The sequence below is a fragment of the Nelumbo lutea genome, chromosome 6 (assembly GCF_056320005.1).
Source record: "Nelumbo lutea isolate HS-2025 chromosome 6, American lotus-T2T, whole genome shotgun sequence".
In the NCBI taxonomy this organism is placed as follows: Eukaryota; Viridiplantae; Streptophyta; class Magnoliopsida; order Proteales; family Nelumbonaceae; genus Nelumbo; species Nelumbo lutea.
Window position 1 is genome coordinate 33,737,609 of NC_142689.1, and position 18,375 is coordinate 33,755,983.

Consider the following 18,375-nt stretch of genomic DNA (forward strand, 5'->3'; position numbering starts at 1 on the left):
CCACCCCAGCCGAGTATTGGGAACGTTGGGTGCTCTCCGTGGGACTTCAATCTGATATCATATCAACCCATTTTTCGTGCCTTCCAGCCTTGTAAATAGAAACAAAAATCTAATGCTTAGTTGATGCCATCTAATATATACTATTAAGAGAAATAAATTTCACAAATATGCAAACCTATCTAATATATACTATAAGAGAAATAAATTTCACAAATATGCAAACCTATCTAATATACTATAAGAGAAATAAATTTCACAATATACAAACCTATAAATGGAATAAAATGACAGCAAACCTAGTGCTCCAGTCCAAACAAAATTTCATACAAAATTGCATACAAGGCATCTATAAACATCTAAAGATCTCATCGAGCCCAGGAAACAGAATCAATTTCATCCCTTGCAGACTTGTACAACTCAAGCCTCTTGCCACATTGCTGTCTCCGCTCCATCAATGCTGGGTCTTCATCCAACAATTGTGAAAGCTGCTTGCCCTGCAAAAGAAACGAGGTCTCATCGAGCCCAGGAAACAGAATCAATTTCATCCCTTGCAGACTTGTACAACTCAAGCCTCTTGCCACATTGCTGTCTCCGCTCCATCAATGCTGGGTCTTCATCCAACAATTGTGAAAGCTGCTTGCCCTTCAAAAGAAACGAGGTCTTAAAGATACAAGTGGAATCCAGACTTTGTCCAACCCAATCCAGACTACTCTCAGGCTAGGTTCAGACAATACAAAGGAACAGAAATTGAAATTCCCAAATGATGCAACTGGTAAAACTGTCAGAAATCTGAAAAATCTGAGCAGGTGGGTCCAGGTAGGTTAGGTCAATAGTTACAACTCTAAATAGAATAACTGGGGTATCCAACTCTAAGTGGTCAGAAAAGGGTCTATCACCAGACATCATATCGATAGCAAGGTTCAAAGTATCAATATCAATATGATACGCACGGCAGTATCGTGTGGGTACTTAGAAACGCCCGAAACACTTTTTTTTAGTTTTTTTTCAAATTTTAGTTTTTTGGGGAGCTAAAAACATGTTTTTTGTTATTAAAAAAAGCTGAGGCTCCAAAACACCTGGAAACAGGCGTTTCGAAGCGTATCTTTTTCAACCGATATGTTAAACCATGATCGATACTTTAAACCATGATTGATAGCCTATCCAAGGTTTTCTAGAGAATCTCTAATCCTCTATCGTTGCTTGAGTTTCAAGGAACATGGAGTAATGTTGTGATTACTCCTGGAGGCCTGACATGCTTTCAGATAGCTACAAGGTCATCTATAATGAGAAAGGTATCTTGTCTGAACCCTGCTCCAATATCATTTTCTGCCATGACGACAAGATCTAGAACACATATAGTTCCAACATGTATCTTGTATGTATAAACCATGAGACTGCCCTCTACATATTTCCAACACCACAGGCTCTCAAGTCTCAACTCTCAATCCCGTCCCACATGAGGTCAAGCTACATGAATCTTGTTTTGCCATTCCATTCTAAAAATCCAGACCTTAAAAAATAAATAAGGACGAGTATGAAAGATGGCAGGACATTGGCACCAAGTGTGACCAACATGGAGAGAGGCAAATACCAAAACCATGTTGGATGCATTGGGCTGCCACCTCTAAAAGTAAATAAAAACAAATTAAATATAATATTGACAGCTAGCAAGAGAAAGAGTGCAGGCTTAGTGACTAAATGGTACCTCTTTCTTCCCCACTTGTGCATAGAAGTAATCAAGTAATGATCTCTTGGCTTCCCGAACCTGACAATGAACCACTGCCTTTGGAATGGAGTGCCTGAGTGTCTCAGACACCATATTTACATAGGAGGAAACATTTGACCCTATTCTCCTGAAGTGGCCCTCTGTATACCGGTCCATAGTTGAAGCAGCTGGATTTCCCCCCTTCTCCACTTCTTGGGGGAGTTTTCGAAAGAAATCTACAGTTAGGTATGATGCCTCCATATCCACCAATCTTATTGTTGTCTTCTTACTCTCATCCCGGAATCTTTCTAGAGCTTCGTTGGCAGCATGTGCTATTTCAGCTTGAAGTGTTGGAAAGCGCTTCAATTCCTGTCCCATTGAAAAAACATACATATAGCAGTGGTTCCCCTAATATACTAATTACTTGCAGGTAATAACTTGTCAAAAGAAATTACTTGCAGCTAGTAACTTGTCAAAAAAATTACTTGCAGCTAGTAACTAGTAAAAAAAAATTACTTGCAGCTAGTAACTTGTCAAAAAAATTACTTGCAGCTAGTAACTTGTCAAAAAAAAAATTACTTGCAGCTATTAGGTCCCAAAAGCATCTCACCTGAGTTTCTCCAATTGACTTTCTCACAAGCTCCTTCAAGACAAAGTGGACCTGCACAATATAATTTATACAATGACTTCCACTCCAAGAACAATCCAGTAGAGCATATGTAACCCTTATCCAGTGGGACAACAGGCCTTCGATCCATAAGAAATCAGAAGAGCAAACCAGTAGTAAAAATCATGATAACATAGGCATCAACACTAAGACGTTAATACTTACAGCATCAACTGATGCTTCAGCTGGACCTCTAAAATAATTTAGGGCCCCCTCAATAAGGCGGCGGTATCCTTGTTCTGGAGCAATTAAGTGGGGTTGGTAACCATCTGCTTCTGAAACAACCTTCTTGACATTCTGCAGAGACAAGTGTCTATCAAATGGAAGTTTTCGCAAAGCAGCAGGGAGCTGGTTGTCAAAAACTCCATATATTCGATCACCACCAGGTCGCCTGAAATTATGAAAATGAAATTCAAAGAATCAATCTTCCAGTGTTTTATCTGAAAATATCTCCACATAAAATTAATCTTAATAAAACCAGAACCTATCTAGTCTGAAGTCTTCAAGAAAACAATATAAGAATTCATGTAATAGTGCAGGTGCAAATAAAATGAGTCCATGCATCAAGAGAAGCGCTCATTACTCTAGAAGGCCATGTAGGCTCATCCACATCATCAAGAACAAGTCCAGCTAGAAGGCCATATTGATTTTAGCAATATAAGAAAAAACTCTTTCATTGAAAAATATTGATGAACCAATCCAGCATTCATCTATGTTATAGAACTCCTTACCCTCCATAAGGCGAAACCAATTAAAGGTTATTTCCAATAATTAGCTAGTAGAAGTCCAAACTGAAACATTTTGCCTTTGTACAAGAAATCTAATTATAAAACTCCTTACCCTCCATCAAGATGCTCCTTGAATATCCGGTCAAATGCACGACAAAGTTCTAAGATGGTATACAACTGAGCCTGAAATCACAAACAAAGATTCTTGTTATGAATTTGGACCAGATTATATCCTATTTGTGCATAATAAGATAGATATAAGTTCCTCACCCCTGCATCAACGGCAATAGGCCTACCAAGGTGATCCATCTCTGATTCAAGTTCGTCAATTGTTTTGTTAATCAAGGATGTGATACTTGGAATGCGTGCCCTAATTACAGACTCCAAGTGCTGAAACCATAACCACATATGAAAATGAACTTGTTATTGGAAACAATCAGCAATACAGATTCAAGTAAAATAGAAGAAGTACCCTTGAGAGGAGCTTTGCAAGATATTCTGAACCCATCTTACTCGCCAAGTGGGAGTAGTCAGGGCTAGATGCAAAATATTCGCGTTCCTTCCGTCGGGCAACAATCATGTCCACATTTTTATTAATATCAGCTTGTGAACGATTCACAATTCCAACCCAAGGAAGTTGTAGGCGATAGGATCTTCCTTCAAGAACCTTCAAAGAAGAAAGGATGAATTAGAGCAAAAGTACAATACTCAGGAACATTGATACATTAACTAGAACAATTGGACCTTGACCAACAGAATGCAAATTCTACATTTAAGAGAAAACAGACTGGAAACATTAACTAGAACAACTACTGATGATGAAAAGTAAAAATGCTAAGTCCCAAGCATTGCTTGTTCAAAGTTAAAATAAGCTTTATATAATGTATGAACTTACATCCAATGCATTTGTTCCCTTGTCCATCAAATCTAGCTTTGTCAAAACCCCAAATGTCCTTTCACCTAAGTAAAAGGATGAGACCAGAAATGATTGATAACAGAGATATAAAAATGGTTAATTAATCCTACTGGAAATGCAAGAAGAAATACCTGATGGATCAACTTCTCTAGCAAGTTTGATAGCATCAGATGTTGCTATGTCTTGATTTGCTGGAGATATTGCTAGTATGACGGAGTTAGGCTACAAATAAAATAAAACAGCCTGATAATTAGGTGCAGCACAAAAATCTGTTGTAGAATTGAACATGTCTAACAATGATGTGGACAAAGAACTCAAATCTCAGTATAAATTTTCAGTCTATAAAATCTGATTGAGATTTCCAAGTTTATCAAAGTATTCAAAATAATATAAAACATTTGCCATGTGGGCAAATATCCAAAAACACAGCAATGACCAATTAAGGAAACTTCATCCAAGTTCATATCCCTGCCCTGGATAGCCCCAATGGCCAATGGAATGGAAGTCGGTCAACACGTGTGACCAAATTGGGGCTGAAATGGCAATGCAGGATAGAAAAGGAAATGCAAAAATCCACACTATTTTCCCAATTTCTTTTTTTTTTTTTTTTTGGAACGGGTAAAGTAATGTACTTTCCCAATTTTTTTTAACTCATAAAAAAGGACCACAAAAATTTGGAGAGTAGCAGAACTTTTGCTTCAGTTTCTCTTCCATTTTAGCAGATTTTCAAATCAATAAAAAGGGAGACAGGGGCTACTCATTCTAATACACATTTTTTTTCCATTCATTTTGCATTCCTATTTAAACCGAAATTCAAACACAGTCTAAATATTACAAAAGCACAGCAGCAACACTATTTTGACATACTGCAATCATAGTAGATATGATTTTTCATGTTGTTGAACAATATGTACAAATTTTTATACAGAAATTGCACTGAGAAATATAATGGCAAAAATAGAATTTGAATATGGAATATTGTATATAGAGAAAAATCCTCATACTTCAGTATAAAATAGAAATCATAAAGAAACCAATTCATGCCAAGATCTACATGAAAGCAATTAGATCTATGATGCAGCTAAATGGAAAAAATAGAATTTGAATATGGAATATTGTATATAGAGAAAAATCCTCATACTTCAGTATAAAATAGAAATCATAAAGAAACCAATTCATGCCAAGATCTACATGAAAGCAATTAGATCTATGATGCAGCTAAGTAGAATATCTCCTTCTAAGCATTGTTTAATTATTCACTGGTTATTTCTACAAATAAGGTTGTTTTCTATCAGTTGCATCACAAAAAGTGGCATTAAGGTTTTTCTTCCTATCTTTTCCTTTCCTCTTTGTGTGTATTCATGTATGATCTTCCATTCTTGCTTTGTGAAGTGAATTAATCAGTGTCAAAGCAGAAACAACCTAACCTGACCATATGGTAACCTTATGACAAAGGAAACACACAAACACAAAGATTTAATGTAATCAATTAAGTTTTTATTACAAGACGATAGCTTTTCCACCTTCTTCGACAAAATGAAAGTGCTTTAATTTTTACCTTCTCAACATAAGAGCGAACCATGTTTTCAATGTCTTGAACAATACTCTCTGGTTGGCCCTCTGCAAAGAGAAAATTTATGAATTTTGTAAATGTAAAAGATGAAGCTTAATATTGTGAAGAATTTCACTGGAAGGAGAAGGCAATTAAACAAGAAAAGAAAAAGAGCATACCTACGGCAACCTTTGTCAATCCCGGTAAATCTATTAGTGTTAAGTTGACCACTGCCAAACAAGGTTAACAACGAAACAGTGTAAGTGCGGAACTTGACATGCTATGGGAAAGAAAATGGCTCAAAGAAGGTTACAAAACACATTAGATTTTTGTCCACAAGCTGGACAAATTTAAAGGCGATGTATTATGAACTAGGTATATAACTCTGTCACCTCTGTTTGATAGTGCCTAAAATATGATTGGATTTAGGGATCTAAAGTCTAACCCTTCAAAATTTCCTAAAACTTGGATTATTGAGATTCTGATCACTGTTCCAAAATCCATTGCTAACAAAGTCCCATACACCAGTTGCAGCTGGACTGTAGAATCAAACTAGGTTATAGAATCTAGATGTAGAGAATCAGGACCAAACACCTCAGATTCTTATCAGAATCTGAATTTGGATAAAATCTAGATTCCAAAATATGGTAACCTTTGTAAAACAGGGGAAGAGATATGTGTATTTGAGTGGGTCAATTGACCCCACTGAAGTTCAAAGCAAAACATGAAGTTCATGTATTTAAAAAGCCAGTTTGGGAGGTTTACTTGCTGATTGAACTGCATTAGAGAGCCACTTCCGAGAAGCTACCTATGATGGTTTCATTGGAAAATTGATTTGGCCCAATGTAAGCCTATTTTCAGCTTTCCAGATTTTTACCGAATACGGCTTCGTGATTTTCTAGGTTTCTTGGCTCATACAACACTAGAAGTCAGCTGTGTGAAAGCCCTCCCAAACAGGCACAAAGGTCTCCATGAGCTGCGATTTTGGCAGTTGAAAATGTTAAAAAATTGACATTTATGAAGGCTCAAATTATTGTATGACCCCGCAAGAAAAAATTGACAAATAAATGCTTCTGTAAGAGTTGTGGAGTACCAGAGGAGGAGAGAGAAGGGAGAAAGAGAAGAGATGGAGAGAGAATAAGCGGGTTTCCCTCTCCCTAATGGGTTGAAGAAGATCCCATAAAATGGATATGGAATATTTATAGATTTTGGGTGAGGCAAATTCCATAATCGTCTTTTTCTTTCCCATTTTACTCTTATTCTGAAATAAATCGTCTTTTTCTTTCCCATTTTACTCTTATTCTGAAATATTCTTAACTGATTAGCACATTAGCACACATGTTTAATCTCATTCTGGAATATTCTACTTGATCCTTCAAGTAGAATACTTATGTAACACCATCCTCTTACAGACGAAAAGAAATGATAAATGTCCACTATAGTAAGGTTTTGGATTATATTACTTTAGACAATAAAAAATGAACATGGTTAAGATGAATAAATACTGAGATGATAAATGTCCCCAAGCTATATATTTCTTGGCATCACATCAAGAAATTGGCATATAAAATATACATACCATTTGGAGAATAAATACTGAGCTGAATAGGAACTGGAGAAATCTGTTTTGTCTTCCCAGTCATCCGATCAGTTTCGTCCTGAATTTCCTTGCGAACCATGGCTGCAATAGTAAACAGGATGTCAAAGCTTAATTCAACCCTGTTACAATATCAGTGTGAAAACGGTAAGCTTGGACCAGTCCCTCAAATGACAAGATAAGCAAACTTAAAATACTTTGTAGCAATTGCTGCCAAGACACATGTAGAGATGCAACCCATACAACTTTTACATGTACAACATGTTGGCATCTTTTTTTGCCATGTACTGTAGGATCTTCATCTACTCCAACAAGCTTATCTTCCAGAAAATGTGTAACAGAAATGTCTATACTGAGATCGATGAGTGGAAAAAACTAGAAAGTGTAGGATCAGAAATAAAGTCATTCACAGGAAGAACTTAGGTCATGACTCATGTGCCTAGAAGACCATCAACAGCACCCTGAAAAAGAGGCCACTTGTTACAAGTTGAAAGGACTAGAAGGGCAAGGGGTAGACCCAAAAGGACATGGGTAGTAGTAGTAAAAAATGATTTTAGCTAAGAATTTAACAATGAATATGGCTTTAAGCAGAATGGACTGACAGGATTCATGTAGCCCACCCTATATAGTTGGGATATGATGATGACGATCACACTTCCTACTTTATTTAAGAAAATATTCTTTAATTAAAAAAAAAAATTGAGCAAAATCCCCTTAATCCAATTCCTCTTAAATGAATTCACTGAATTGTCAGCCAAAAAAAAATATACTAATAGCCACTACAAACTCATAGGAGATAACACACCAAAAGGTATACAAATATACCAATAATACTGAGTGCAATAATCATCAGAACAACGTACAAAAATCTGTAAATCTCCTCTTTGGCAAGTGAAGAAATTCAGCGTACTCCACCTGCCCCTCCTCCGTCTTGTGTAGCTGCAAGACCAAAGGGCGCCTCGTCACGATTCCTGCAAACACCACAACATTACCAAATCAAATCAGAAACAACCACTTAATACCAGAACATCGGAGAAAAAACACATATACAGAAGAAATGAAATCAAAGTTTCAGAATCTTCACCAGATCCCCTGGGAAGAAAATCACGCCCAACGATGCTCTCAAGAACTGAAGATTTTCCAGAACTCTGCTCTCAGATCGAATCACAATCAAAATCAAAATTAGAACTGATGGATAAAACCAAGACCGACAATGAAATAGATCGGGTGCCGAACTAAGATCGGCGAAGAAGAAAACCTGTCCTCCGACAACGGCAACTGAAGGAAGAGCTTCCCAAAGAGTTGGCAAAGCATTATCACCACCATGGTCGCCGAGGACTGTACAAGCCCTCTGGATTCTGTTCACCAAGCCTATCAAGCTCTCCATGGTGGTCATCTTCGAAACCCTAATCTTAACTTCTTGTCTGCAAAATCTGTGATTCAAGCGGAAGATGGAATGCGAACAACAGAACAAGCAAGCGAGAGAAAGAGAGAGGACCAGGACGAAGACGAAAACCGGAAGGTTCGTTCTTACCCGTTTGTTTTGGAGAAAAATAAAAAATGTATATCGGCCGTCTACAATGCGCCACGCGAGCAGTGTTCCAGCTGCCCTATATGATATCTTCTCGCGTTTTCTTCGGGTTGAATTTGAAATTTTGAAAGTGAAGCCGTTTTTTGACCGTTGGATTTGGTATTAGTATGTAAGAGAGAATTTTTGCTCCATGCATCATACAGCTACACGACAACGGAGTATCCTAGAGGCGTAGCCCCATCCCAATTTTGAATCGACTTGTGAAAAATCAGGAATAGAGTTCACAGTTCAGATATTTTTTGGGTCAAAAGCTAATAAAATTTTCATGGTAAAAATTTTAGCAATTAAAATAGCATATTCATAAAATATTAACAATTATAATGATTAATATAAAATATATAATATATCACTATCATAAAATAGCCACATCCCACGGAAACATCTCCCCATCCGCATGAATAATAAATTAAAGGATGGCAGATGTTTCGATGTACAGCCAAAACATGCTATGAGATTGGCGTGAGGCGCGCAGTGTGAGAAACAAATTCAGAGAATTTTCAAACCAGGATTATGTAGGTCGGATTGAAATTATCATCCCTAACAAAGTGCAAGGGCAAATGGGCACTATGCAATAAGGTAGGGACAGATGCATAGTGCGATAGGTGGGAAAATTGCCCACCTAGCGCAAGAGGTGCATCAGCTCGTGAGGGAATGGTATGTTTTTCTGTGTCAATCCCATTTGAGACTTTTGTTGATCACATGGGACCCATTAATTAAAAATGCCCCACCCTCTCATTCCTATTCATTCTCATCTAAGTGATCATATAAAGGAAATATAATGAAAAAAAAGGCAACTATATATAAATAAAACAAAAAATTAAAAAAAAAAAACGAGAATTTGTAAGTTGTATACTCAGTACCTCAAATATAAAACTTTTTTCCTTTTGGTGTTCCAACTTCTAATTTACTGAATCAATTTCAATTTTAACACAATGACAAAATGGCAATAAAAATTAGAAAAACTAAAATAAAAATACTCTTGAATTCCTCTAATTAATCAATTATATAAAAAACATTAAAAATGGAAGATATTTAAAAATCAAGAGAGCTCCACCCGTTTGACCCTTGATAATCCAAAAGTATGCAAAAATATATTTATATAAATAATAAATTATTATTATACTTACCCAAACCATATCTCTCCTCAATTTCACTTGGCACAAAGGTATATTAGTGTGTTGTTTTTCAAGCCAGGGGGCACGGCCCCCTTAGTCCCCCTAGCTCCACCCCTAGTCTAAACTGAGCTTAAGTTGAGCCTAAGCCCAATATATAGCCTCATTTGCTAATCGAGCCAAACTCAAGCCCAATAAGGCTTGGCTCATTAGGCTCGTGAGTTTAATCGAAATACATACATATTAATAATGAATAATTTTTATTATATGTAAAATAATATTTTTATTTTTTATATGTATGATATTAAATAATTTTTATAATTCTTAATTTTTTTGTATGAAAAATAAAAAAAATATATTTTTTATATGTATAACATTTTTATAGGAAGCTTGGCTCATAGTCGAGCTCAAGTCTCTAGCTCGAATCAAGCTTGAGCCTCATGGATTTTTAGTTATTTGAGCTCAGCTCAGCTCGAATCCATCAACTAACTAGTGGGCACCTTGTGTGTTAAAGCAAATTTGGTTGGGAGAGACAATACCCGAACTTGATTAGGCCAATAACTTGACATCTATTATCTAGGGATTAATTGATCATGGGTTGAGCTTTTACACCTATGATAAGGGCTATTACCTAGGCCCAATCTTGGCTTGGGTTCTAGGCTTACATAATATTTTATATATAAAATATATAATAAACAAAATATCATATATACATATTGTGAGCTCCAAGAAGCTCATGGTTGGCTCCTTAAGACCGTTGCCTCTCTACCTCTTTATCTAGGTTTGGAAGAAGTTAGGAATGCAACTTCCCCAAGTTTTTGGAACTTCAAGCAACTCAGAATTGGAATAAACCAAAGAACTACAAACTTGGTGAGCCAAAAGATAGAATGAAAGGCTTACCTCTCATATGTAACTTTGACAAGGAATTACTAGTAGTTGAATCAAATTGAAATGGTGTTTGAACAAGCTCTTGAGTGTGTGGTGTGCTTTTAGTCGACCTTTCAAGTGAACTAGGAAAGGGATGTATATCCCCTCAATGTCAAGAGAATTTTGAAATTATCAATAGAGGGTAAGTGGAACACAGTGGAGCAGATTTGAAGCTCAAGGCTCAAGGCTAGGATATTTCTTGTGAGAAAATGCAAATGGAAACTCTATAAAGGTTGGGAATATTTCAAGGTCCTCTCTTACTTAATTTGGGTCTCTATTTATAGAGAAATGTAAGATATTTTCAAATGGAAAGGGCTTGTAGTCTACTTTTCTTAAAGATCCAACATTTCTCCTTAATTTGAAACTTGTTGATGTTAAAATTGGCCACAAGGGTGAAGATGGAAAGTTGTTGGAGTAGGGTGTTACGTTGTCTTAGAGTGTCACCTCAACTAGGAAACTTGTCACCTCAGATACTAAGGGAGACCTACAACTAGAAGAAACATCAGAGGCCCCAGGTGATAACCCAGGGGCATAGACTTTAATGGTTAAGTTAGTAACGCCAAGGAAAGAGAAGGTGAACTGAAGAGCTTAGTGAGATGAGGTGAGAGCTTGTGAACTCGATGGGAGAGCTAGAGAGTTCCATGTGATGAGTTGGAGAGCTCATAAGGAGAGTTGGAGAGGTTAGTGTGATGAGTTTGAGAACTCGTAAGGAGAGCTAGAGAGTTCTATGTACTGAGGTGTTTGGCATGTCTTGTATAATGCAATGTTAAGTTGTGTCTAAATGAATAGGGGGCTCACCTATTTATATGGTGTGTTTTATGTAAGGTAGTGTTAAGTTGTGTCCAAATGAATGGGGGGCTCACCTATTTATAGGAGATGGACTTCATCCAAGAATTGACAAGTTTTTCACATGTGGCCCAAGCTCGGTCCATTTGTCGTGCCCTCAGTTAACACGTGTGTTTACATTGTATGCATGTGGTATGCACTAGCGTTGGTGTTTTGATTAGCTTGGTCATGCGTTTCTTGTGCATGGTATGAGCTGGTGTCAGGTCATCTTGTATAGACCAAGTTAGCTCGTTAGGACCAAGTCATCTCATCAAGACTAGGTCTACTCGTTTGAACCAAGTCAGGTCGTTAGAACAAATTCATCAAGATAGGTCAACTCATCTAAATCAGGCTAGCTCGTCAATTGATAACTTTGCACCCTAGCATGATGCCACTTGGTAGTTTTTGACTAATGGTTGGTTTTGGCTATATCAAGACTGATTTTCATGGGTTTTGTACATCTAATAAGAGTTTGAGGCATGTTTGACATAGCAAGCTCATTGCAATGGCATAAAATGTAATTTTAAATCAACCATAAATATCATTATGTCTGTTCCTAGCTTTAAGTGGGGGTATCTTTAGGGTTTTGGGTTTTCTAAGTTTACTAGGCTCAATTATACTAGTCAAGGGGTTTTAATAGGTCAAGTACAGAGTTGACATTAGCCCCCATCCTCTTGAGGTCTTAGGTTAGGACATATGAAGGGTGATTTAATATAGTGCATTAAAACAAAATCTTTTTTGCTTAATAGTCAAAAGGATGAATTAAGTTGTAACACTTGTTCAATTGATTTTTTTTTTTTTGTCTCTGAACATGGTGGTGAGGTCTGCTTGGACAAATGGAGTTTGGATAATGGAGATCTATGGATGATAAACTCTAATCAATGAGATTTGCTGAAACATAATCTTGGCTTGATAGTATGTTAAATGTGGGAATCTTGGGATGAAATTTGGTGGGTAGGAATTTTTGGATGCACTGAGTCTTAGCTGATTTGCCTGATATTCTCAAAATAGAGGAAAGGTTTTGGAGGCAAAAGTTGAATAAGATGGTTGAATGATAGTGATAGAACTTTTAAATTTTTTCAGTGCCATAGTCAAGGTGAATAGGTTGAAAGCTATGGTCAAAAGGATTAAAGATGAGGATGGGTCTTTCCTAGAAGACGAAACCCAAATTAAGTAGCAGGCAATTTGATACTTTGAGAAAGTGTTATAGGAGAAATTGGTTGTTTTGGATAATGATCTATCCATTACACCCAAACTAGTCACAAATGAAAATAACAATACGTTGGTTATGATTCTAGAAGTAGATGAATTAAAATAGCAATGTGGGCTCTTTGATAAGGATAGTGCACCCTGTTTGGATGGTTTCAAAGGCCATTTTTTTATAGCTTGTTGAGAGAATATAGCTACAAATTTCGAATGAGTAGTTCGGTATTTCTTTATTGGGGTGAATTGCTGGTGAATTATATATCTTTTTCTATTAGAAACTGATTACAAAAATCTTCACTGTTCGCTTGTCTAGCATTTTGGATAAGTTAACATCTAAAGAATAGGGCTTTCATTAGAGGGAGAAATATCTTTGATAATATCTCCTTGGTTCAGGTGTTAATGGTTGATGTGGATAGAAAAGTGTATGGTGGGAATGTCATCTTCAAATTAGACATGGCTAAAGCCTATGACAAGTTGTACTAAACTTTTCTAAAATAGGTGTTGTTGAGATTTAGCTTTAACTCAACATGGATTAGCATAATAATGAAAAATGGTGGAGAATTGTTGGTCTTCCATTATATGGAATGGTGTAGTGACAATTTTTTTTTCAAATATTCAAGAGGTGTGAGACAAGGATATCCTCTCTCACCTTATCTATTTATCTTGTCTAAAGAGGTTTTGAGTTGTGGCTTTAGCAAACTAGGGAATAAATTAATAGGAACTAACTACATCACTTGTTGTGGCTGCCCATTGATTATACATAGTCTTTATGTAGATGACACACTCATCTTTACTTGAGAATCTAAAAGAGTCCTAGAAAAAGTGATGGACTTCCTTTACAAGTATGAAAGGTGTTCAAGGCAACTAATAAATAAGATGAAGAGTTGTTTTGTTACTTCCTTTAAAGACTTGGTAGCAAGGTTATAAATAATTGAAATAATGACAGGTTTGCCTCACAAACTCCCTTTTACATACTTAGGGGTTCCAATATCCAAAGGAAGACTAAGAATAATTCATTTTGAGGATTTGTAGGGAAAGTTAATTCCAAACAATCCAAATGGTGAAGTAAAATTTTGACAATTGGTGGCAAGTTGGTTCTGATTAGGCATGTGCTCAGCAGCATACTTTGCATATTTTCTCTACAATATTGGCTATTCCAAAAGGAATGATTCAAAGATTAGAACAAAGTCTTTCTAATTTCCCATGGTTGGATAGCTTAGAAATAGAAGACATCATTGGTAAGCTTGGGACTAGTGCTTAGAAATAGAAGACATCATTTAAGGTGCATTACAAATTCGGAGCTTATATGACATATATGAATGATTACATCTCAAAGCTTTATGGAGATTACTATATAAAGACAATTTGTGGTCAAGTTTCTTTAAGGCTAACTACTATGGTACCCAACACTTTTTATATTCCTACTTGCCTTCTTTCAGCCACAACAAAATGGAGGAAGAATTTGTTGATGATGGATAAATTGGTAAATGCTTCAAAATGTCTAATCGGGAGAGATTTTACCAATTTCTAGCTTGATAAATGGCTAGATATCGGCCCTCTAATTGATCACCTTGAGAATATTGAAGAGGTGAATTTGGACTTTCGTGTAAAGGATGTCTTGAATGATTATGATGAGTGGCATTTTCAAGATTTGAACTTGCCAAGGGTATTGAGTGACAATATCAAAAGTTCTGCAGTTAGAACTTCTAATAAATCTACCAAATTGTATGGATGGCAAGTAGTGATGATTCTTTCTCATTGAAAGAAGACTGGGAGGGGATCCGTACAATTCATCCTAAGGTGGAGTGGAAAGCAGTTATATGCAATAAGGCAATGTTGATCAAGATTGGCTTTTTTTGTTTGGAAGGTTCTACAATCAAGGATTGGCATGGATGTTGATGTCTAATCCTTAGGAATCCCAAGTTGTCTTGAAATGTAATTATTGTAGGTATTCTACCTTTAAAGATGTGAATCATCTTTTAGTTAGAAAATTCTTGGCTAGGAAAGTATGGAGACATTTTAGTAACCTACTAGGGGTCGAATTTATTGAGTATGAATCAATCTAGATTTCGCTTCAAAGATGGCTTAATATTGGTCTAGTTTTCCAAAACCAACGGAATATATGCACCTCACAAATAGTTACATTTCATTATTTGAGAGGTTTAGAAAGAGAGGTGTAGGTGAAGAACGGAAGGGAGCTTTAAATGTGCTATGTTATTAGAAGAGTTGAATGGTCAATTTAGGAACTTAATTCCCTTTTTCATAACACCTCTTATTTGTCATAAGGGGTGGACAATAATCGAGCTTTTTATGAGCTATTTGCTAATCAACTTTAGCTCGAGTATGATAAAACTCGGCTTGTGTAATGATAAATAGTTTTTACAAATATTAATCTTTTATGTGTAAAATAAAAAAATAAAATTTTAATTTTATATGAAGTTTGATTCATAGTCGAGCTTAAACATACAAGCTTTTGAGCCAAGCCAATTCAAACTCAAGTCTCTAGCTTGGATCGAGCTCGAGCTTCATAGTTTTAGGCAAGCCGAGCTCTAGTAGCTAGATATTCGGCTTGGCTCAGCCCGAATCCACCCTTATGTATCATGGAGTAAAAAAGTTTCTCTTGAAGGTTTGGGAATGGGGATACTACTTAGAAAGGTGAACAAATGCAAGGTAATTTACATAAATTCGATGAAACAAGGATATTTTAAATTGAATGTAGATGGTTCCTCTAGGGGAAATCCTAGTTCAAGTCATGAGGGGGAATTATTCACTATAGTATGAATAACTTTGTAGTAGCTTTCAATACATATTTTAGTATACAACCTCATGGCTGAGCTTTTGGTGTGTTACATGTCCTTGAATTGGCTAAGGCATTGAGAATTTCTAGGGTGATTTAGAGGCTAATTCAAATATTTTGATTGATATTCCCAACCATAAATGTCATACTACATGGTCTATTTGTCATTGATTCCCACTAGGGAAGGGAATCTTTGATTCGGTGTCAGTTATCAGGGAATATCGCTAGGGTTTTGCCATGTGTCTTATGAAATATCTCGAGGACGAGGCTTCCTTTCGTTTGAGGATTCTCATAACACACGTGTACTACTTCCTTTTGTGAGTCTCTTAAACTGACGTGACATGAATAACGTCAATACTTGTCTCGTGTGTCTTTTCTAATCTTACTGGGGGTTCAGTCACGCACGCCGTCAGTGAAGCACATGCTTCCTTACTTGTTTCTGACCTGCGATGTACTTGAGCTCATCACAGGTTTGTGAAGGCTCTGAGCTCATTGCTGATTCACAATGGCTCATGCTCATCGCGCATATGCAATGAATCTAAGCTCATCGCAGTCTCGCGATGGCTTTATGTTCATCGCAAGTTCATTTTAGGTTCTAAGTTCATCACAAACTTGTGCAGACTCAGAGTTCATCACGGGTTTGTGTCGAGTCCTAGACTCATCATGGGTACCTTTGTGGAATTGGTTTAGCACCTTTTGTGCTACTACAGTCGTGGTGATCAAAATATACCTACACTCACTATTAAAGTCCCTTTCTACTGATAGCCTTCACAACAACAATGACATCACTTTCAACAATTACATTAGCAAAACAAAGGTCCATTAAACAATTAACCTTCTTTAATAGCAAAAAATTCGACATATTCTAGAGAAATAACCAAGCAATTTCCACATTTACCTCCCAAAAAGAACCCTATATCATTCCTGTTACAAATCCAAACCCACTACTTCCAGTTTTTAAGAAACTACCATTAGTATTAATTTTTTTTTAAAAAAAAACCTAGTTTAGGATGATTCCAACAAAAAGAGCCACCTTCAAAGTGGTGGAGTTAGGTTTTTTTTTTTTTTGGGGGGGGGGGGGTGGGAAGATAAACAAGAAAATAAGATATGGAGTAGATGAGGTAGGGTTTGGAGAGAAATGAGATGGTTTGGATCTATTACAATTCTTTTTTAAGAAAAATAAACAAAAATTTATAATTTTAGGAGTTGGGAGTGTAACATAGTGATCCTTGACATTTTAGTGGGACTTTTAAGTTTTTTGGTTTTTTTAGGGGGGGGGGGAGTGAAGGATATATTATGCAACAACAAGTTGCAATTATAGTAAGGCCTGAAGATACACCATCAAATCCGTTCTACCTTCATCAGAATGAGAATCCATCTCTAGTGTTAGTTTCACCAGTTTTATCAGGGCCTAACTTTCATTCATGGTTCAAATCCATGCGAATGGCTTTACTCTCAAAGAATAAGCTTGGTTTTATTGATGGAAGTATACTAATTCCTTCGAAGGATGATCCTACTTATCCAGCCTGGCAAAGATGCAACATAATGGTATATTCATGGTTAGTTCGTTCTTTATCACCTTCAATTGCTAAAAGTATTTTGTGGTTAGACAATGTTGTGGACATTTGGAAGGACTTGTATGATAGATTTTCTCAAGCAGATGCTATAAGAATCTCAGAACTACAAGAAGAGATTTATAACTTTTGACAAAACTCACTTTTTGTCACTGATTATCACACAAAATTAAAATTTTGTGGGATGAATATGTTACTCTTAGACCTATTCCAGTTTGCACTTGTGAGCCCCAATGTTCTTGTCAAGCACTCAAAGATGTTAAGAAAGCTTATTAGAATGATTATTCTATTAGATTCTTGAAAGGCCTCAATGATAATTTTGCAACAGTAAGGTCACAAATCTTTTTGATGGATCCTTTGCCCAACATAAATTGTTTTTTTTGGTGCTTCAACATGAAAGACAGTTCAATAATCCTGTGATTAAGCTTGAGGAACCAGCCTCTGTGTTCTTAACCCAAGGACAATGATCTAATTACAATCGAAGACCATTTGTTCCATAGAATTCATAGCAATCTTAGAAATCATTTTCCTCTTCTAACACTGGTTCAAGAACCACTAATTCAAGAAGGTCCTATGCTAATATAGGATCCAAGCCAATCTGTAGCTATTGTAACACTCCAGGACATACAATTGAAACTTGCTATAAAAAACATGGATATCTAGTTGGCTATAGAGGAGGAAAAGGCAGATTTGGTTCAAAAGCTGCGCATGCCAATTAAGTTTCTTATAGTGGTGAATTAGCAGACGAAGGCACAAATGTTGCAAATTCTTTAATTCCTAATTCTGCATCTAGAGTTCATAATGAATTCACTTCAGCCAATAATATGGCCACCTCTCCAATTACTCAGGACCAATGCAATCAGCTCATGAGTCTATTTCAGCAAGTCAACCTTGCTCTTGGTTCTGCATTAGCATCTTTCTTCACACCTAAGGTCAATCAGCTAACATCAACCTTTACTCCAATTGCTAATGAGTCAGATAAATTCATTATTTCATGCACCATTAATGATAATGAGTCTCATCAAACACACCAGATTCTTGATAGTGGTGCCATTGATCATATAACCAATAACTTATCCAATTTTTCAACCTATACACCTGTCACAAATACACATGTCATTTTACCCAATAATCAGAATGTTTCAGTTTCTTACATAGGAACTATTATATTCTCTTCC

General features: G+C 36.4%; 1 protein-coding gene across 1 annotated transcript; it reads right to left on the reverse strand.

Moving 5' to 3' along the window:
- Positions 1-306: 306 nt before the first annotated feature.
- LOC148848450 (phragmoplastin DRP1E-like) lies at positions 307-8,788 on the reverse strand. Its single transcript, XM_088952572.1, has 15 exons — positions 8,424-8,788; positions 8,250-8,313; positions 8,029-8,136; positions 7,148-7,249; positions 5,748-5,798; positions 5,575-5,636; positions 4,148-4,238; positions 3,996-4,060; positions 3,573-3,767; positions 3,371-3,490; positions 3,213-3,283; positions 2,538-2,763; positions 2,316-2,366; positions 1,706-2,074; positions 307-642 (listed from the first exon to the last, which is right to left on the reverse strand). The coding sequence occupies exons 1-15, from the start codon at positions 8,559-8,561 to the stop codon at positions 514-516; spliced, it is 1,842 nt and encodes a 613-aa protein (XP_088808698.1). The 5' UTR covers positions 8,562-8,788; the 3' UTR covers positions 307-513.
- Between the last annotated feature and the right edge of the window lie 9,587 nt (positions 8,789-18,375).

Bases quoted from the DNA above. Each gene is read 5' to 3' on its own strand.
- LOC148848450 (XM_088952572.1), bottom strand. From the start codon at position 8,561: ATGACCACCATGGAGAGCTTGATAGGCTTGGTGAACAGAATCCAGAGG. The intron at 7,250-8,028 runs GTACGTTGTTCT...TTACTATTGCAG, and splicing joins GAGGAGATTTACAGATTTTT to CCATGGTTCGCAAGGAAATT. The intron at 4,239-5,574 runs GTAAAAATTAAA...TTTTATTTGTAG, and splicing joins TTCGCTCTTATGTTGAGAAG to CCTAACTCCGTCATACTAGC.